Source organism: Hippoglossus hippoglossus, chromosome 7, assembly GCF_009819705.1.
Source record: "Hippoglossus hippoglossus isolate fHipHip1 chromosome 7, fHipHip1.pri, whole genome shotgun sequence".
NCBI lineage: Eukaryota > Metazoa > Chordata > Actinopteri > Pleuronectiformes > Pleuronectidae > Hippoglossus > Hippoglossus hippoglossus.
In genome coordinates this window covers 6,130,586-6,152,850 of record NC_047157.1, presented here as the reverse complement: position 1 = coordinate 6,152,850, position 22,265 = coordinate 6,130,586, and the positions used below count along the sequence as shown (strand labels likewise).

Sequence of the window (22,265 nt, the reverse complement as noted above, 5' to 3'; positions counted from 1 at the left end):
CGGATGTTGACACAAAAAACAAACAATAAACAGATATGTTCCAAGTGCGTCAAACATCCTAGGCAATTTGGTTTGTCTGGAACACGCCAAGAAAAGTCCCAATCTGTATGGTTTTTATTCCCTCGTCATTTCCAGAAGACTAGGCTCAGGAAGTGCATTGATGTCCCCTGCTGGTTAAAAACACAACGGAACATGGCTTTGCAAACGAAATATTTGTTGCTTATTTAGAGCAGGGGATTAAGATCAGATCACTTTTGGAGACGCACTCTGAAGCCAGGTAGGAACTTGAGTACATTAGGCTATCGACTTGCGATTCAAATCGGCCAAAACACGTATGTGTTAATCAGGACCTTTGATGCAGACTGCTCACTTGCACCCCAGCTGGATCAGGTCCTCACAGAGGCCTCTGCTGGAGGTTGGCAGTTGTGGCAGTCATCTGGTGGAAGCAGGAGTTTGGGCACTGGTGGGTGCAGTAAGGTGCTGTAATGGAAAATGATGAAAAGCACAGGATACGTAGAATGAGGACATGTTTGAAGTTCACAGTGACAAGATAACTAACATATGCGTTGGTGTCTGATGCAGCGTTAGGGCAAAAGGCATGAGAAGAGCCTTATTTACTGTTTGAAGGTTAAGAAGTTTAGAAAAAAAAGGTACATAAAGGTAGAGTTTCCTCTTTGAAGGTTTCTACACTGCTGTGCCTGCAGCTGTGCCTGTAGCTGCCATTAGAATTCACCCTCAGCACCTTCCAGCTCACCTGGTGTGCCCCCTGCCTCTGCAGTGTTATTGATGTCGTACTTCACCTTACTGAGGCAGCTGGAGGTGTGTGTGTGTGTGTGTGTGTGTGTGTGTGTGTGTGTGTGTGTGTGTGTGTGTGTGTGTGCGTCTGCATGAGCTCATGCGTGTGAACTTGTCTTGGGTGGTCAGCGATGTATTTAAGTATTTAACAACTGCCCCAGAAAACTTGTTTCAAACTCTCACGTTGCTTCAAATTGTAATTTCTGCGGTGTGCGTGCTTGTGTGTGAGTGTGTTTGCCCGAGGCGGCTTCCTGTCTGCCAATCCACCTGTCACCAGCAAACAGCATCCAGCACATTGAGATTAAACATAGGGATGCTGTACGCTGGATATTTTGGAAAAGTAAGAGCGGAGTAAACATCTCATGATTAAAGCTTTTCAAATGTTCTCATAAAGGGTAATTCTGTGACTTCAGAGTGTTCCACAACCTGGGTGAAATTCAAGGTAACGTGTGCTTCCTGATAAGCGTGACAGATGGTGAAACTGCAGACAGCAGCAGAAAACATGTCTTTTTAATGATAACTGCAAAGGGAGCCGTCTGTGGGAATGGACTCAGTAAATGGTGTTTCCTGTCTGTCCCACTGCGTCGCGAGACGTTCAGAATCCTTTTTTGGTAGCAGTTTAAGAGACAGGTACATTTGGACAGCATCGTTTCATGTCCTTCTTAATACCCGAGTTCTCTCGTTTCCCCAAAAGAAATCATTAAAGTTCCATCTTATCTCAGCCACGCAGACACACAGATGGCAGCCGGTAGAGATTTAGTGGACAAAAGGAGTAATCCTTGATGTTTATCTCAATGGTGTTAAGTACAATAGCATATTCTTTGCAAGGACTTCACAGGCATTAGGCGAAACGTAGTCCTCTTATGGTCTAATGGGGAGTACAGCAGGAACCTGTCGGCCATGTGTCAGATTCTGTATGAAACAAAACAAACAGAAAGAAAGTAACTGAAGGTCAAGTTGTTATGCTCATCCCTCATTTGTCTTCTGAAACGGCCATTTTCAATGGTTGACTTTGGAGATGTGTCGTTCTAAAATGCTGTAAGGTTACATTGACATTTGTTCTTATTTATTCAAAACTTAAGCTGAATCGTTAGTTTTTTTTCGAGTTCTCATGCTTTTTTATTGCAAAACTATAAATTTGAGTGATCTGCAGTGGCAGATTAAGAAAAAAAAAATATATATATATATATCGTAACTTACAGACCTAAGTGTTGGTTAAGCTCCAAAAATCCTGCATCCTACAATTCACAGAATCACATTTGGTCTGTTCTATGCATCGAACATGACCTGCTTGGTAAATGCCCTCATCATTCGCACTCCAGGACCCTTGTTTGCCGAGGTGAAAACAGAACCTCCTTGACAGAGGTTAACAACGATACTTTGGGTCGTCTGCCACTAGCACGACCACTGAAGCTGTCATGACATGTTCAACAGAGATGAGTAATGTTAGGTTCTTTACAATTCTTTACAAATATATTTAAAACAGTACCAGTGCCTAAAAAGTGCCAGATTCAATATTTATTTTCTTAAATAAAAAACACAAAATGATAGTTGAGAATAAGAATTAGTTTTTTAGTGCTTAGGTAAATTGGAAGATAATATCTAATATAATAACTGTCAACAGTTTAAAGTTTACTTAGCTTAAACATACAAACATAAGTGTGTCTCAGGCTCTTTTGTTTGTTTTGTTTTCAGATATTTTCTTCATGCCCTGGTCATGGTCACACTTAGTTTGTGTTGCCAACGGAGTTAAGTCTAATGTTAACTAGACACAAGCTGTGCTGCTTATGTTGCCTCGAAGCAGGACAACTATTTCAGTCCGAAGCTCAGGCAGCGTAATCTGTGTTGGGATTTGGTCCGTTAGGTAGTGAAGGTGCAGGAACTGGTGCAGAACTGGTGCTGGATTTCGGTTCCCAACCCCACTATTGACTTTTGTTGATGTTGATCTTAAACTGTAAAACCAGGTGGGATATACACAGCTCTTAAAGGGATAGTTCACCCAGAAATTAAAATAGACTCATTATCTACCCACCACTATGTGGGGTGGGTGAAGTGTTTGAGTCCACAAAACACTTTCGGATTTTCACGGGTAAACAGTGTTTTAGCCAAAGTGACCTCTTCTTCAGACGTATTAAAACAACAGCTTGAAAGTACAGTACCGGAAGTAGCAATGCTAGTGGATGTAGCCACACAAACATACACCCCGTGCGTGCATATATGATAAAAAGTGCTTGAGCAAATATAAGGTCCTGTTTGTTTTAATCTGTGAGGGTGTTGTCCAGACATTGAGGATTATCTTGAGTTTCCAGTGCAGAGATTCTAGTTATTTCCTTTTTTCTCTACATTCGGTTTATTATCTCTCAAAACACACAGCTTTTCTTGCATCACTATGTTCTGATCCACTGAAGAACTCTGGGCTGTACACAGTAAATACCAGAGAGATGTTTGTCAGAGTGTGTAATCTTAACCCGTGTGTGTGTTTACATGAGCTTCAACCTCGACTCTCCCCCCTCTAGCTCGCCTTGTATGCTGCAGTGTGGAGCTGCAAGCAGCACCTCCAGAGCTGTTTATCTCTGATAGTCACAGTGGGCTTGTTCCTCCTTAATCTCATGTTCCAGGCACAGGACACCTCCGGTACATCCTGTTTAAACCAAGGCCTATATTATGGACTTGAGTAGTTTGAAGCTGGTTTTACGCAGGGTATTTGTGCAACATTGACCAGGTCTGTGTGTGTGTGTGTGTGTCTTCCAGGTTACACGTGTACCAGTGGAGAGCTGTGAGCAGTACACCTCCTGTGGAGCCTGTCTGGGATCAGGAGACCCTCACTGTGGCTGGTGTGTGCTGCATAATGTGTAAGTGCACGTACTGTTTACTATGTCGTGTCCGTGCGGTAATTTCAGCGGCTACATCACGAGGGTGCTCTGCGGTTAATTATGATCGGATACCTGGACGGACAGGGGTGTTTAAAACCCATGAATTCCATTTGTCATGTTCACGGTAACAAGGTTATAATTATGTAGATGTGTCTGCTCCTACATTTGTGTTTTAACACAACAAAAGCCACAATTAGCCACTTTATTAAAGGGCTGGGTTTAAGAAGGGAATATGGAAATCTTTATGTATTGATTCTGCTAACATATACATTTCCTTTACATGTGTATAGTGTCAATATGAAACGTCATTGTGTAACTGGATGGCAGTCGGTACAGCGCATACCTCCACCAAGGCCCTACAGTCTCCTCACATTCAAATTGCACACACTCATAGATGTCAGTTCCCTAAATGTGGCAGATTTCTTTCATCAAGATCCATCAATGATTCTCTGGGAAAAGTCCCTGTCTTGCAAAGATTAAGAAGGAACAAATTAAATAATATACATGTGGAACAAAGAGAGCTTGAGAGAGAAAGTCAAATCTTACCTATCTTACCACTTTCCCCCAAGGTCAATGATTTGTTCTTCATGGTTTGTCAGTTTCCAAATGTTACAAAAGTTGCTATAGACACAGACGGGCTTTCTAATCATGATGTGGGGGGGGTGGGGGGGGGGTGGGGGGGGGGGGGGGGGGGTTGGGCTTGATTGGACTTGATTGGACTCATCATGTCCCCTTTGTAGTCCAATCAGGATCTCACTGGTCAATTTTAGTTTCCTAAAGATGTCATTGGTGCTTAGAAAATGTACTTTTTTTCTGTTTGAAAATAAACTTATTTCTTAAAGGATGATACGATGAGATATGATGGAAATAAAATGCTCTTGAATGAATCACTGTCACGGAACATAAAACACTGATACATTCCTATAATCAATAATACATAAAGCCTGTAGCACATAAGGAGCAGGTTGGGGTGATGGAGAAAGCTGTGGCAGCAGATGGTTTGGCTGGGAAGACACAAGCAGAGTGGTCATTGAGAATCTTCAGCACTGCCACCTGTATTGATATGATTGGACGTCACTGGTCAGATAATAGCCAAGCAGCTACTGAATGAGTCACTGATTGTAATGCATGAATGAGCAGCTGGTGGATTTAGCTAGTGCAACGTCTGTGCTCCACCTGCACTAATGCACTATTCTATTAGTTTTGTATTCACTCTCGCAGAAGCACAGCTTGTTTATTAAGCTCAGGAATCAGGATCCCCAGACAAGTTAGAAGTCCAGGTGTCATTTCAGATTCTAATTTGTGTTTCAAAACCCTTATATTAGTCGGCTGACTCAACAACAAAGCACTAGGCTCATGTTGATAGTGGATTAGAAAACTGCAGTGCACATTTAACCCGTCTCCCCCTAAAAAAGCCGCTGAAGAAATAGGAGGTCAAACCGAATTCTGCAGCCAGACTTTTAACTAACAGGAGCGAGCACATCACTCCTGTCTTAGATGAACTGCACTCTGCTCCCTGTTTCTTTTAGAATTGATTTTAACGTCCTTTTAATTACCTACAAAGCTCTTAATGGCATAGCAACCTCGTACATCTCTTACCTTTTAATACCCTGTCAACTACAAAAAGCCCTGAGATCCTCCAAAGTGCCCAAAGTACTGCGAAAAACAAACAAACTGCAAAAGCTGCTTTCAAGAACAGTGCACCACAACTTTGGAACAGCCTGAACGTCAATTAGTCAACCTCTGTGGACAGCTTTAAAAAAGAACTTATTATTAATTTATATTAATTGACATAGACTTAAAATGTTTGATCCTGGAAATACATTTTTCATTATTTATGTGTTCAACTTTCATTTTAATGTTTAGTGTGTTTAAATGTGTTTCATCTTTGCAGTTGTATTTATTTGCTGGTGCATTACTGGTGAACCATAGAGTGATTTGATGTATTTGTTTACTTTCAAAGTACACATAGGCTACTTATTATTGTCAGGACAACCAAGAACCAGACTATGGTTTTGTCTCTCTCCAAACAACGACTACTTTTCTTTACAGCTTAATTGGAAAAAGAGCTGGTTATCTTATCACCGTTACCAAATATATTCCAGTCACAAACAGAGGTTCTGTGTGAAACCCAGCGTCCTGCTGCTGTTCAATAAATACTGTGGAGGACATCACTGATTCAGTGGAGCCTGCACTCCAAACAACCTGAGGTTTGAACAGCTGTGTGAGGAACCTGAGGTTGTGTTTCACAAGTGAGAAGCAGCTGTGGGATTCAATTACCCTTCTGACCCATGATACTGAATGAAGTGTGAATTTGTGATGTCTGATTCATCCATTGATTGATTGTATCTGTTTCTTGCAGATGCTCGAGGAAGGATAGCTGTGAGCGAGCGGACGAACCTCAGCGTTTCACCACCAGAGTGGAGCAGTGTGTCCGACTCTCCGTCCAACCTGACACCGTCTCTGTCACCATGTCAGAAGTGCAGGTGCAGTGAATTGTTGTATTTATGTGTTGTTTTTTTTTTGCTTTTAAATATTTGTGCATATGTGTGTCTGTGGTGGGAGAAGTTGACATAAGAAAGATGGACAGGAAAAGTGAGTCAATCAGATGAGGAATGAGATTAAATGAAGCGTGTTCTCATGTCATCGCTGGCAATCTGTCCATCATTTTGAGAATGAGCTGAAAAGTGAGTTTTGAACCACATACCTGAGAAGCTATTTCTGCTCCGTGGTAATAGAAATCCTCTTTATTACCATTACCACTGGTGTATATCAGTTTAATTGTATGTTGTCTCTCATCTCCTAGTTGGTACTTCAGACGCAGAATGTGCCGAGTCTGTCTGCTGGAGTGAACTGCTCCTTTGAGGACTTCATAGAGACGGAGGGACGCATCTATGGTGGACGCATCTTCTGCCTGTCGCCCTCTACGAAGGAGGTGGCCCCCATCACACGAGACCAGGGTAAATAAACTACCAGATATCTGACTGGCTGTCTGTGGGAAAATATTTAATTTCTAAAAATCCGAAACCAGCAATGCGTATAGAAACCCAAATTGTTTAACATTACATACGTTAAAATATGAATAAACAGTGTCACATGCAAAAACTATATTTGCAATAATTAAAAAAAAAGATTCAAATTGATCATTACTAGTTTCTTATTTCCATAAAACAAAAACAGCCATTTGGCCTTTTTACCAATAGTGTTATATCACGCTGAGTTGTATTTAGTTATTTACTTAATGATCCACTTTAATGACTGCAGTGTGATCAACAGTCGCCTCTTCCTCTCACGCTACTTGAAGAGGCAGGAGCCAAGTGATTGGCTGAGAGCTGTAAGAGCGACGACAGCACAGTCGTGAAGTGAAGAAAGCAATTTGTTCACATGATGTTATGAATTAGCCCTGCTGCTCTGGAAGCTGCACTGTCTGAAAAGGATGCACACATATAATTAGTTTGCTTCATTCAGCCCGTCCATTCAACTGTTTGAAACACCAAATTATGCTTTTTTAACTGCAGCCAGAGTCAGAATGAGAAACTGCTGATTCTAAAACTTACTGAATAAAAGCTTGAAATACACTGTATACACACAGCTGAACCGTTTCCTCCGCAGAGCAACTTCTCCACAAATCCCATTGATTCTGCTCCAGGCTTCCTGCACTCTCCAGCAGAAACACTGTGCACAATGCAAGTTACACCTAAACAGGAACGGCACTCGGTGGAGTGCGTATACCTCCGCCACAGAGGAGCAATCCCACACATGATCGTCTACTTCTTATAGTGGAAATATAAAAGAAACAAAAGAAGTGGTCCGATTGCCTAAATGATTGATTTGTCATAAAACAAATATATAAACTGAACATGAAAAACAATGTAACATGTATCATTTTTCCCCTTCAACTACGTGTATCTGCTCTAGAGGGTAAAAAGCTTCACACTATTAACAACACAAAATATGTCAACTAGAGAAGCTGCAATTTAACAACAATAAATAACACTGGTGGAACAAATAATTGAAAGAAGAATGCAGTAGTTGGATCCGACCCAAATTCTACTTATTTATATTTAATGTCACTAAATATGCCTGATTTTTTTTAAATCAACAAAGGTGCATTATTTCCTAAATATATTAATTGAATGTTTCTGAAAAATAAAAATCACTTCTCCAAGCTTAGTGGAAACAGAGCTCAACAGCATACTGGAAGGAAAAATCCCATTATTCTCTGAGTATATGTAAACAGAAATGGATGAAAACTGTGATTGTGCATGATCCTGGTTTCATGAAACATTACCTACACACTAACAATGAGTGAGTTGTGCACTATCCAAAAACCCTAGGACCCTATTTGGAAGAAAAGGACAAATAAGATAACATGTGAATGTTTTGTGTGTACTTGCAGGGGATCAACGCGTGATAAAGTTGTATCTGAAGTCGAAGGAAACAGGAAAGAAGTTTGCCAGCGTGGACTTTGTGTTCTACAACTGCAGCGTCCACCGATCGTAAGTTTTTGTGTGTTTTAAAACTTTTTAGACTTGAATTAGAAAAGGAATAGACGATCTCTCATTGTTCACATGCCATTTTAATCCGAACTAACCTGAATGCTAATCCACACACACAAGGATATGACACACCCAGCAGGACACAGACTGGTGGGAAGCAGTGATCAATCGAGCGCTGCCTGTGGTTCTTTTCAAAATGCAACAGTGGTAAAATGTTGGCCTGAAAATAAGTCCTATAATGGGGGAATGGAGAGAACAGCATGCAACCTCTGCTAATTCATTATTCAATGTATTCAAGCTTTTTACAAATCAATTACTTAATTAAATCTCAAGCAATAAAGGGAGCACTGGTGACTGAAATATAAATTGATTCCTAACCATGCAAGACATAGAAGAGCAGCCAAGCCGAGGAAGCTAAAACACGGCAGTTGTGTTCCTTGAAATGAATTATCCCTAATGTAAGTATTGGAATACTGATTGGCTTTTCAGCACTGGTATGGAAACAGATTTCACATATCGTGGAGCTGACTCTGTTAAGAGAGAGAGAGAGACCACAGACACAGGCTACAGCCACACTACTACTTTTGTTTTAGAACACATCAACTCTTCTACGGATACATTTAGTATCTACCCTACTTGGGAGTTTTAGAGCCATGTTTGGAAATGCTGCTATCCCCGCTTTAGTTTAAAAACTGGATGGTTTCGATGGTCGGAAATTGAAATGTTCGGAAACCATGGCGTAAATACTCCAAACCCTCTTTTTGGTCACGACAGCCTTCACTGATTCGCCAGGCTCATATCACATGACCCCCTTTCAGAAGAAAACAACCGGCATTAGCTTTGGCTGCCGGTGTAGAACTCAACGTGGATAAACAAATACAAGCGTTGCTGACCCTGTTGTCTTTGCTAAAAGCTGTTGTGCAGTTAATTCTACATTTTACAATGATACAACTGATAACATGTGTAGGAGATGAGCTGTTATTCCAGCAATCTGCAACACTTCTACAACTATCAACCAAATGCTTCCTGTTTACACTGGCTCATGCATGTCCAGTGGTCATGTGATATGCGTTTTCAAGTGTGTTAGTATGGACGGGGATTAAAACTGACACGGAGCCAAAAACACTTTTCTGGACAGAGATCGTTTTTTATTTTCTACATCATTTCAGCTGATGAAATATTATTTCTACAGTATAACATTTTTAAAAGCATTAGAGGTGCTGTAGTGCTGCTTCTCTGGTTGTAAGAAAAACTCATCAGTGGTTGGAACAAACTCACAAAAATGTGTGGTTGTGGTTGATTCAAACGTACCCATATTCAAACGTGATGCTATGAAGATCACAAAACAGGCTCGGAGTTTAAATTCCAGTATTACTAAGAGGAAATGCACTGTGATTTTCTCCAAACTGCTCAGCATTAACGCTGGTTGTGTCTTTGAACCCCAGTGACAAACACTTTCAGTTCAAAGACAGGATGGAGGGAGTAGAGAGAGAGAGAGAGAGAGAGAGAGGAGCAGTGAGATCAGCCTGATAATGAATGAAGAATGTGTTCTTAATTGATCTGCCACCTTAAATGAAGGTTAAATGAAAACAAATAAAATGTCATTCCCTAAATGACTTTTGGCTGCTCCGTCAGAGAAGCTGAGGGAAATTCATTCTCTCTCTCTCTCTCTCTCCCTCTCCCCCCCCCCCCCCCCCCCCCACCTGGCACAAACTCGCATCTCACATAAACTGTAGGTGTCGATACAGACCAAATAAAAACCAATCTGTGGCCTTCCTAATGTGGAGCTCTCTTTCTCTTGCCAAACATAAACTGACGACAGCTTTACTTCCTTTCCTAATGTTTATAGCATTTAAAAACCCCAAAATAAAAAAAATAAGAGCTTCCCGGAAAAAGCTTGTCACTTATAAATATGTCTAATCAATCTACTTTTTTTGGTTCTTCCTGTTTCCCGACCAAATGTTAAACAAGATGCACTGTCCTTTTGGTCACAGTCTGTATTTTTCATCTGCGAGTCTGGTGCATGTTATTATTCTATGTGTTTTGAAGATTAGCAGTGGGGGATATAAGGTCTTGTTTTCCATCCGATTTCTTTCTTTCTTTCTTTCTACTGTTTCCTCCGTTTTTGTGAATGTTCCTGAATGACTGGATAGGTCCATAACACTGACCTGTAAAAACTACTAATTATGACAAAACCTTTGTCATAATTTGATCAGCAGTGTTACAAGCAGCCAGTAATTACTCTAGCTGTTTAAAGTGCACTTTTGCTGGCTTTCAAGCCACCATCCCTCCCAGACTGCCTCTCTCTTCCCCACGACTCTCTTTTCCTGTCCTGCCTTCCAACCGTCCTCTACTTTCTCTTCTCCCAGTTGCTCATTTTACAAGTCTCCCACCCCCATCCCCAGACCCCACTTAGCCCTCTCCATCCACCCCCCCCTTTTTTCTTTGCCCTGCACTCGTTCATCAAACCCATTTATTGCCTGCACTCTGCTCTTGGCCCTGCATATATCTGCATAGTAATAGGCCGTTAATTAGACCTAGCGCGGGTGCCTGTGTGGAGATGGTCATAATGGACTGAGCTTGAAGAGAGAGCTCACCTGGGCCACTTCTCAGAGCCTCCAGGCCTAGTTCAATGGCTCTGATTCATTTTGGGATTGTGTGTGTGTGAACATGAGGAGTTTCTGTTTGATGGGTTAGCACTATAGTGTCATATTTGTGAACATGCAGGAGGGGTTTGCGCGCGCGCGTGTGTGTGTGTGTGTGATGCTCCATTCCCCTGATTAACCAGCCCTCCAAGCCGCCTCCTCTTGTTGCTGCATAAACAGCCATACTGCTGTTTAAGCCTTTGATGATGGCTTTGCTGGCCCCTTGAGGCCCCTGTGGATGACTATACCACCAAAGAGCAATTATTACAGCAGAGGCTGTAGCAAATATATTATACACTACTCCCCCTCTGCCTTTACCTTTCACCTCCAAATCTTTGACCCCGCCTGCAGAACGTGGGGCGCCAGAGTCCAGTGGCAGATAATGGACTTTTCCTCGTGGGCGTGTTGTAGCCTGGACTCCCGACAGTGGACGTAGAGACGTACAGTATCAGCCCACAGGCCCAGAAAAGGCTTGTGTGCAACTTCATACAGCCTCGTGCTACACGCCTAAGCTCTCGCATCTCTGGCCATACATTTCCTCATGCAAACACACACAAACAGGTGCACACACAGCCAGAAGGGGCACGCAGAGACAGAAGGCACACACTTGCAAATTGCACTGCGAGCTATTTGCATACGCTGTTACAATATTAGAAATTTGCATTAAAAAAGAGGTTTGGAATGATTTAATTGAGCAAGCGGGAGGAGGAATTATTCATCTTTAAAGAGAGGAAGGGAAACAAATGGTAGGGAGATTGCTGCGGGGAAGAGTGGGACAAGGAAGAAAAAAATCACATTCCCTGAGAGCTCTAGAGGGAAAAGACAACTGAAGGAGGAATGGAGAGGGAAAGAGAGATATATAAAGCTGAGTGTTAGCGAACGAGAGAGAGAGATTGTTCCCATTGTGTCAGGAATAATGCGTCCCACACAGCTAAAAGGTTTGCGCCCCAGCCGTAGGCCACCGTGACCATTACAATATGAAAGGGCTGAAATCTATGCAGTGAAAAGAAACACTCGAGGGAGGGGAGAGGCCCACGCTCCGGCGCCTAGGAAGGGGCTGTCATTTCTAGGCCGGCCGTTGGCTGTTGCCTCCTGTTCCGCGACCAGCTATCCTCTGGTTAGAAACAGTTAAGAGTCCATTAGTGGATTTTTTTTAAGACAGTATAGTTGTTGGTCCAATTTTCAGTGAATGTGACCCTGTTTAATTAAACTGAGGGTTGAGACGCGCCGACTAACTGCGTTTGGACATCGCTATGACAAGATGCAGTAATATCTTATAATGAGTCCCCTGTTGAGAATCTAAACTCTTCATTTGGCTCGTCTGCTGCATAACTTAATCATGTGTGCATCACTTTATTGCTACTCTCGTTGGAGCTTTATTGGATACAACACAAGGAGGCCTACGTATAAATCGAGCACACTTGGTCTTATCTGTCCGTCTTCCAAACCCTGCTCACGTGTCTGGGAGATATGATGTCAAACCAATCAGAGGTTTTTAATCACAATCAGGATCAAGAGCTGATTAGGCCTCAACGATTTCTGCTTTTTTTGCCATTAAATGTGTCATCGGCCTGTTTGATCTGGGGTTGGCTCACGTTGACATGTTTTGGAGAGCAGTAGATAAAACACTCTTCTCCTGATTAGGAAAGACTCGCTGCTGTATCCACATTAACCAGAGTGAAATGAGCATATCATCATACATATACTGTATGCTTTTGTGCAGGTCTATTGCTCGCATATCAACGGCTTTGTTCCATCGATCCAGCCTCACTAGCACCACAACTCTGAGGAGATGAAAAGGCTTTTGACCCGGCTCTGTTGCTAGGCCTTGTTAAATAGCAGGGGATTTTATTGATTACATTGCAGCAGCACAGCCACTTACCCAATCCAGTTGTCCAGGCATTGACAGCTCTACTGTAGAACAAGTCTCCACTGCCCAGGTGACTCAAAGGAATGCCAGGATGTCAACATGGGTGACAGCTTGTGTGTGTGTAAGTGCATCTCGGCTCCACAAGTGTGTGTGTGTGCCATCGCAGACACGAGCGTGCGCGCACAGCCGCGTGAATGTGCGCGGACATGTGGCTGCAACAAGAAATCGATAAACCCCGGGGTTAATAGCGAGGAGGAACTGGCTCACCGGCTCTACTAACAAACATCACGCTGTTAGCATAACCTCAGTCCACCTTTCTTCCGATGGAAATCCACTGGCATTGATTACAAACCTCACACTGCAGTTCAGTCTTGTCATGACTAGCTTATCTCTGGCTATATGAAGACCCCTCTGTCACTCTGTCGTCTAATACAGGCGATTTAGGAGTTGACCCTCGAAAATCTGAATAAACCAAGGACAGAAGGACGACGACAGAGCGAGGATTAGACAGAAATCTACTTTAATGCCAGTCTCCCTGGCAGCAGGGTTGTATTGTGAGCTGAGCCGTTGTCTTTCAGTTTGGAGGACCTGGTTTTAAACCCCCATGGTGGCTCATTAATGTGGTGTTTTTGGATTAGATTTGGCAGAGATCACTCGCTGGCTAAACAGTGACAGTATTGTGATTCATATTTCCTCTGACATTAGAATAAAAAAGCAAACTTGAACCGATCTGATTTGTGCATTAGATACATAGAAAATATACAAAAGGAAAAACAACATATATATGTAAAAAACACATTAATTGGTGATTGTTATGTCTACTACTATGCTTCTCTTAAAATGTTACTTTAGAAAATGAAATTAGAAGTTCTTTATTCCACTGTTTTTGTTTTGCAGTTACAGTCCCTAACCAGTAGAACGCCAGAGTCCTTGAGGTTATTCCCAGTCAAAATCACTATTTTTTTCACTAAGAAAAAACATAAAAACAACTGAGTAGAATAATAGAGATTTTGTGGATATTGAACAAACCACTGCATTGTTAAGTTAGTCCTAAATGCTTTTAAATGTATGTCACTATAAGTAATCCTCACTATAATCCTCAATTCTAACTCTCAAATGAAGTATGATTGAAAGTCAAATAAATGTTAAACAGCTTTAAACCCTAAAACCAGATGAAACACACTCAGCCCTATTAACAGGATGGTGTAAAGTTGGGGAACCAGTTTAGACAACCAGCAGAAACAGTCCAACAATTCAGTGGATTAATGGCCACCTGAGGAATTTAACTCTAATATGCACTCTTTCTTCAGCTCTTTTTACTTAATTTTTCGACTAGCATTGGAAAACTAGCATACCTTCAAACAGAGTCAGGCTAGCTGTTCTCCCTCTGCTTGCTTGCTGTTCTCTTGCTAAGCTAAGCTAACAGCATGGTGATTGTAGCTCTTTATTTAGCATGTTTTTCTTTTTCTCTCACTCTTGTCTGTCTGTCTGTATGTGGTCCACATATCTTGAGAAACGTTCATCTTATCAGCTTCACACTTGGCAAATGTATGGTTAAGGGCCCCAGTAAGTGTATTATTGAATTTGGTGCGACTTTTGACACGTAACATTTTCAATATTAATAAACTCTGAATAAACAGGTGACAAGTGCTCTGTAACAGGGTCTCATCAACGAAAGTGACGTTGTTGATTGCGACAAAAAGCGTTTTCACTTCTCTGTTCGAACTTCCTCATCCCACAGCTGGTTTCAGAGAGAAATCTGCAACCAGCATTAACACAGGCCAAGCAAATAGCCCATGGTTTAGAACGAGCCAGGTGCAAGTGTCCCAGAATGTCAAACTAGCCAGCAAAGACCTATCATTCATTTCTTTAATGTTATTAGGAAATTAAAAAATGATTGACTGAAAGTGTTTAAGCTTCCCAGTTGGTGATTTTGCAAAAATGTTTTAATTGAAGCGTTACATTTAAGCTCCATTTTCAAAGTACAATCTGTCATCAAAACCAAGAGCCCATTTTCTAATAATTTAACTTAAGTAAATTACAAGCATAGTAATGTGTAGTTATACTGTAAAAACACTTCTGTAGAGTGATGACTGGATGATGGTTTGTCCATCTGACCCCACAGGTTCCCTGTCAGTAGGATGGATGTGAGTGGGAGAGCAGAGACTGTGTGGGGGTGGATCCGTAGGAGGTCTGACTGAGTGAACAGTGACAGGTCTGAAGTGTAATTAGAGCCACTTAAGTGAAACTCGGTTCAGAAGTGGTGTAAAGATTACGAAGCCAGGACTTGTTGTTGCTGGGAGAGAACACCAGGTTTAAAGTTATACAGCACCTTCTTCTGTCACTCTCTGTAATTATTGTTTTTAACTTTTGACTTGCTTTTATTTATTTTTAAACCAAGATGGGGGTTGATTTTAAGTTCACACTGAGCTGACAAAGACGCTACATTAAAATTACAAGAATATGATGATAGAGGTTGGTTCCTGTTCTCCCTGTGGGTGTCACAATGACAATGAAAGCTTAATGTAGCACTCATATAAAAATAAAAGCACTTTCACCGAAAACTCAATTTAACTTCTCACACAAACAAAGTAAAAACCTAAACCAACCTTTGTGTTTCTACGAGGGCCACGACGAGGGCCGTGCTTTTGTCTGTTAATCCATGTTTGAATGTGTATGAAGTCACTTTGCTTCCTCAACTCTTAAGAAGAAAAAAAGACAAATGTTATTTAAAAAACGACTTATCTTGGTCTGCCAGCTTAGTTCTGTGTAAGCCAGCGAGCATTGAGAACAGGAGGAGAGGAGTGGATCACCGAGGTCTCTCTCTCTCTCTCTCTCTCTCTCTCTCTCTCTCTCTCTCTCTCTCTCTCTCTCTCTCTCGCTGACAGCTGGAATGACGTCTTAATGCACGAGGCCACGCTTACACTTGTCAGTTCAACCTGAATTCCTGAGATCTGACCATAAACATTTGATGTTGTGCGACTATGGTGAAGCATGTCCACGCTTGGCCTGTCAGTGTGTGCGATACGCCTAGGTTTGCTTTTGATCCGTGTTTCCACTCTTTCTGTATTTGACTTGGCATCAGTTCTCCCTGAGCATATCGTACCTAATCTATAATGAATTCAGGTCATGCTAGCTGGGCTTTCCGTCAGTGGATGTTATCCTGGTAATAATGAGTAAATATAAAATTTGACAACTTCTCGATGTGTTTGTCTTCTAAATGTTGCGACAAGTTTTCTTTTTGATTTGCTCCCAGATAAAAGCACTGAATAAGGAAGAAATTAAAGAATTAGAAATCCCCAACAAAGAATTGTCTAATGACTAATGCAGGTTCACGCTGCATTAGTCATCTGTTTTGAGTAGTTAATTGAGTTCTTGGATGCCAAAGAAGATCAGAGCTACAGAGACAAGAGAACGGGAGGGGAAAGGTATTTTATTTTTTACTGAAAAGTAATTTAAATAACAGAAAAACACAAGGGCACTCACCTCGCTCCTGTTCTTCCTCTACTCTCCCTTCTCTCTGGCCTCTCCCGTCAGGCCAGCGCTTGTTATTTAAGACCCGCCCTCTTCAAAGAGTAACTAATTAAATTTAGTAATGACAACCTGTGACCATGATATTAGTTATTCCACCAAGGAGGTTATGTTTTTGTCTTGGTTTGTTTGTTTTGTCTCTCCTTTAGTTAACTGTGTGGTTAATCCGTTAGTAAACTAACAGATTATCACTACATTGGTGGAAGGATGCAGTATGGGTTAGGAAAGAACACTCTAAATGTGGTTGAGAATCCAGATTGGGGGCAGATTCAGGAATTCTTTCTCTCTTTCCTTCACATGCGATACATTTGTTTATAATAATTCATTGATCTTGATTTTTATGAGTGTCTGGAATTTGGTGCAGATCCAAATAAAAATCCAGATCCAGTGGCTTTAAATGGGGTTATGAGGTCTACACTCCATTCTACCTATACTCCGCGTCTTGCTGTTGATGATTTAAATGTTTGTGTTCGTCCAGGTTGTACAGTTTCCATCACACTTTTTTCCTAACAGGAGAAGAAAAACATGCAAGCTGTCATTTCTGGATTCATTTTGTGCAAGAAGAGAGGGAATACTTAGAAAACTAAATATGAATAGTTGTTATGGTGATAGCCACCATAGCCGACCATACAAAGAAAAAGAGACGTTTACGTTAAATATTAAAACTCCTACATGTTCTTCTCTCACTCACTACAGGTGTCTGTCATGTGTAAATGGAAACTTCCCATGTAACTGGTGCAAATATCGCCACATGTGCACGCAGGATGCCAGCGACTGCTCCTTCCAGGAGGGACGAGTCAACACCTCTGAGGTGAGGGTTAAGCGCACACGCACGCACTCACACACACAAACAGCACACACACACATTAACAGACAAAATTTCAGAATTCACACCCCAAAAATCCATTAGCACAAGTATTAATAGATGAGTGCACACACACACACACACACACAAACACACACACACACACACACAAGTATGTTCAGTGTCTCACTACAGAGCGTGCAGCTGGGACCTGTTTGTGCGTGTGTGTGTGTGTGTGTGTGTGTGCGTGTGTGTGCTACCATGAGTGGCCCAGCAGCAGCTGTTGTACTCCAAGCAGAGCTGGATTTATTTACTTATAAACAAGGCAGGGTGAATGAGTATGCAAATGGGGGCTCACACTACGCTCTCAAATGTTATATTTGCATGAAAGGCAACATTGATCCAGGAGCTCACAGCCTTTCACAGTTGCTCTGTCTCCATCTACGTCTGTAGCTCTCACTGTCGCTCATGCAAACACAAAAGTAACAATGACAAAGAGTTCAGCTTTTGTGTTTTCAGAAAAATCACTCCTTTATGACAAATATTTCTCCTCCTTTCTTCTCCCCTTCTCTTCTCTCACCTTTCAGACCTTACATACAGTCAGGAGGTGTAAATATGAATGTGCAAGTGTGTCTGCGTACAGGTGTGATAAGATTTGATCTGGTTTGTATGTGTGTATAGAGTCTATGTCCATGTATGTGTTAGTGAATGTGAATATATGTGTGAACAATATCTTGTTCAGGACATTTTCTGCATGCGTCTATCAAATGTACCAAGGGAGTGAGTTTTGTGTGTTCAATGATGTCCAATTGTGCAAATGACACAGAGTATTTGTGTGTGTGTGTGTGTGTGTGTGTGTGTGTGTGTGTGTGTGTGTGTGTGTTGGTGTGTGTGTGTGTGTGTGTGTATGGAAGAGATACCACTTGACTCCACACACCCTGTCATCACATGTTACATCCTTCCTGTAAACACAGCATGCTGACATCCACCCTCATCTTATTTGAAGTGCTACAACAATTCATCCTCTTATTTTCCGTCGCTTTTTCCTTTCCCCTTCTGATGCCTTTTTGGTGCAGCCGCTGCTATGGTTACCAAGACTCTTTGAATGTCAGGGTGCTTCTGCTGAATTTTGATATACACACACACACACACACACACACACACACACACACACACACACACACACACACACACACACACACAGTACCAGTGTCACCACCACATCCTTACATGGATTATGGGTATTACAGCAGCAGACAGTGAAGTGACAGCTTTTGGCTTTTGGGATGGATGCATGTGTTTTGATGTTTCCTTATGTTCTGAATTGAATAAGCAATGCACATGTGCACTTGAGCCGGCAGAAGCAGACGTAGCAGGAGCAGCTTTGTCGTCACACTTATCTCCTCTAGCCAAGATTTGGTTCCAACTTGCCAGTCTGCAGCTCCTGCTGAAAGCAATATTGCCCATCTCCGCTGCCGGAAAAAGTTTCCCCCTGTGTCATTAGCAGTCGGTTGCCAAAGTGATTGAATTCACACTACGCTGGTTATCTTCCCAAAGGTATCTGTCATATTTCTTGAGGCTGACTTCACTTCATATCTGATATCAATTCATAGCATCTGTGAATCTGTGCCACATGTAAATCACAAAAATACGCTCTTATCGCTTTCTCTGTGTGTGTGTGCACGTGCGTGTGCGTGCGTGTGTGTAAATAGTAAACCTCTAATGTATAATTCCTGCCCTCCTAAAGTAAACATAAGTCTCTGCCATCACTTCCTGGGTATGTAAATATATATAAATCAGCTGTATTGTGACAGCAAATAAACAGAGAGGCACATTAGGGGCGACCAGGCAGAAAATTGCCAGAGTCGGAGAAACACTTGAGAAGACCATCAGCAGAAATGTGTATAAACACAAACAATGGGAGAAACAAACACGGAGACAAACAAATTTGCTCTGCTCCAGTGAATCTCAGCGCTGGGCTGGTGAAACAGACTGGGCCGAGGCTCGGCCCTGAGGTCGGCTCACATAACTTCATTCAGATTAGAGAAAATAGGAAAAACAAGATTAGTTTTTTTAAAAAGGAACAGCAAAAGTAACAAAGCAGGTTTGTTAGCATTTATTTCCCTGTCTACAAGCTCGCCTGCTTATTCATTTATTGATTGTGATTTGCCTGCTCGTTTAATTAAGCTGTTCATTCATTTTGCATGGAGTTGCTTTTTACTCTGGATATTTCATGTCCCATAAATGAATTAGCGCGGCACAAGATTGACAGCAGAGACACGAAGTCGCTGCCAAGTAACAGCTTCAGAAGGCAGCTTTGACAAGAAGTGACTTATTTTTCATTTTCATCTCTCTGTAAAACAAGTGCTCCGACCTAAACCACCAGATACAGCAGGTTGTTTGTCCTTAGCCTGAAATGACTTATATGAGCGAACCAGCAGAAGGCGTAGCAGACTGTAGTTACAGTAACAGTAATAAAGTTAGGATTATAAGATAAATCATGTGTTTGACTGTCGATTTCACACAGGAAGCAAACAGTGTCTCCTGTGTGAACGTCTTATATTTTGTTGACCCGTCCATCCACCTCATCCTCCGCCTAACGCAGAATTTCTCACTCTTCATCACTTCCTCCTTTGTTCCTGTCGTAAATTAATCCTTTTTGCTAGAGGTCACCTCACAATAAACCGTAACTATGGGTCATAATAAGCTGCTCACACAATGAAGGCTTTAGCTCCATGCAACAACAATCTCATCATTAGTAATGACCTGAGCTGCTGGTTATTGATGATACCCTAATACTGCCTTCATGTTGTATTGGATGTGTCATTAATATATGTAGCGCAGACACCAATGTGGCAAAATATAAAGGAAAAGTATCAGAGAGCCAAGTAAACAAAGTGAAAAGTTATTACAAGTTTACTCTTCACAACTTCTACTCAGGGCAGAAATAAATAAAGGTAAGGTAAATGGATTTCCACCACAATGCAGTGTGATGTCAAGTGGCTGCATGTAAAAGTTAAACTTGTTTCTTTCTTCGGTTGACTCAAAGCAATAGGTTTGCATGGACGTCATGGTTCTGCCAGACATTTGAAATGAATAAGAGGAGAAATGGATACGTTGGAATCAGAGATGTACGGGAATTTATTGTTATTTCACACGCTTTTCTTCTGTGCCATAAACTGGCAACATTACCCACAGTGCAACTTGTGAATTGACAGTTTTACCTGTGTGGTTAACGTAGCTGGCAGCAGCTAGCCTGAGGAAGAAATGACGAGTGGTCTTCAGAGGACCAGTAAGCTCATTTTCACTCTTGTTGTCTTCAGCACCAACTGATGCTGACATGACGTCACTTGAAGCCGATTATTGGACTCTGTGCAGCTGCCTCTAGATATTTGATGCCATAAAAAAGGAGTGAAACTTATTGACAGCTGAGATTGACCTGCGATTGTTGGACCCTCAAGTCCACAAAAAAGATTGCAACATGGCAGCGCTCATACAAGATATTCTGGGTACATTTCTTGAGAGTGGGAGCAATAATGCAATCCCATCGTCGTCTGTGGTGTGAAATCCCACATCAGACCGTGTGCATTGGCGAAAATGTCAAACTGTATTAAAAAAAATGGAGGTGCAGAATTGATGATTATGGATGTTACAAGGGACACTGGTCTGTTTGAGATAGAGCATATCACGATGACAAATCTTCTCACCTCAAGAAACACATTACCCACAACCAAGCCCATGCATTTTATTTTTAGTGCAGTGGTATTTTCCTATTCACCTGAAAACGTTGTGCTTTTTCACCCGGGCTGGATCAATTTCTTCTTAATGCATCTGCAACAGAGAGCACTGAGGCGTCGAATTCAGACAAATGTTTTCTTTCTGTTAATTTATTCCGTTTTTAGGAAAGTGAAGCTTGAAGCTGTTCATGAAGACTCGGGCTGAGGGAAGTCATGTGAATCTGTGGATCAACATGCTCATAATTTATGATCCAGTGCTGGTTCTGCCTCAGCCGTTCGGAGCAGCTTAACTATCGAGGCACTGACCTTTTCAATAAGTGGAACTGCAACTCACAACCTCACACTGTTTATTCTCTCTTGCTTTCTTTCTCTCTTCCTTTATGTTATCCTTCATTTCCCTTCATTCATTAGCTTCTTTCCCTTGTCCCCTATATGGTTTTTTTCTCCTAACTTTAAATGTGTCTGTCATTTCTTATTTTCTCGTTTCCCCTTTTGTTCCTTCATTCATCTTCCGTTTTCTCCCTGTGGTCCTTGCATTGTCCTCTTTTCAGCCCTCCTCCCATTCTTCCCACTCGCCCCATGCATCCCTTATATCTTATTTCTCCTCTCTTCCCCTCCCTCTCTCTCTTCTCTCCCCCTCTCCTGTTATTGAAGCTGACCTCCTTACTGTCGGTGAAATACAGTAGGTCCATGATGCATTGCTGCAGCACGGGGGATTGAACCCCTGGCTTTCTAGCCTAGCCTCAATGATAATCATTAGCAGGTTGTGTGTGGCTCCAGATGCAAAGAAGGTGAATATAGATATATGGATCAGCATTAGCCTCCGTGCTGCTAATTAGAGGATGAATCAATGTGATGAGTGAGTTGTGTAGTCACCTCACCTTTATAGGACACACCAGCGCAGGCATGCATGTATGCATGGGCCAACAAGCGCACACAAGCCAACATCTCACTTATCACTGCTTGAACCGTGCCATGCATCTCACCAGCCACATGGGCTCGCCCCTTTTTGCCCTCTAACCCACTGAGCTCTTCCTTCATCTTCACCCATTTCTTACTCCCTCAACAAGTCATTGACCAGGAGCCAGACACCCTCCCTGTGTGTCTCAGCTGAGGGGCTCAGAGTTACAGCTGCCCTTCCATTGTGTCTGGTTGCAGGAATTCAGGCTGGTACACAGCTCGGAGTTACCCAGCTCGGAGACTCTGGGGCTGGGGCTGGCACCGACCAAGCTTCCCTTCTCCCCCTGAGTTTCTCTGGCTGTGCCACTAATAGACTTGTGCGCGCGTGTGTGTACGTGTGTGTGTTTATGACCGTGCACATGTGTGTTAATTATTCAAAGTGAATTAAAGCTTAAAGATGCATCTCCAGATGCCTCCCTGATCGTTGGCGTGTTTAATGGAGAGAGACAGATGAGATGCGAAGGGAAAGGTGGAGCATCCACAATAAAACATAAGGGGAGGGGTGTGGATGTGGCCTAGTTGTTAGAGAAGGAGCGAGCTTGCTAAAACA

The 22,265-nt window shown here is 42.1% G+C and overlaps 1 protein-coding gene across 2 annotated transcripts in view; it reads left to right on the top strand.

The window, feature by feature from the left end:
* LOC117764601 (plexin-A1-like) overlaps nt 1-22,265 on the top strand; it is a 261,822-nt gene that overhangs the window by 131,915 nt on the left and 107,642 nt on the right. For both annotated transcript variants that reach the window (XM_034590517.1, XM_034590516.1), the window contains exons 5-9: nt 3,547-3,647; nt 6,031-6,154; nt 6,475-6,628; nt 8,068-8,167; nt 16,910-17,024. In XM_034590517.1, the coding sequence (XP_034446408.1) occupies nt 3,547-3,647; nt 6,031-6,154; nt 6,475-6,628; nt 8,068-8,167; nt 16,910-17,024 (594 nt within the window). The remainder of the gene's footprint in view (nt 1-3,546; nt 3,648-6,030; nt 6,155-6,474; nt 6,629-8,067; nt 8,168-16,909; nt 17,025-22,265) is intronic.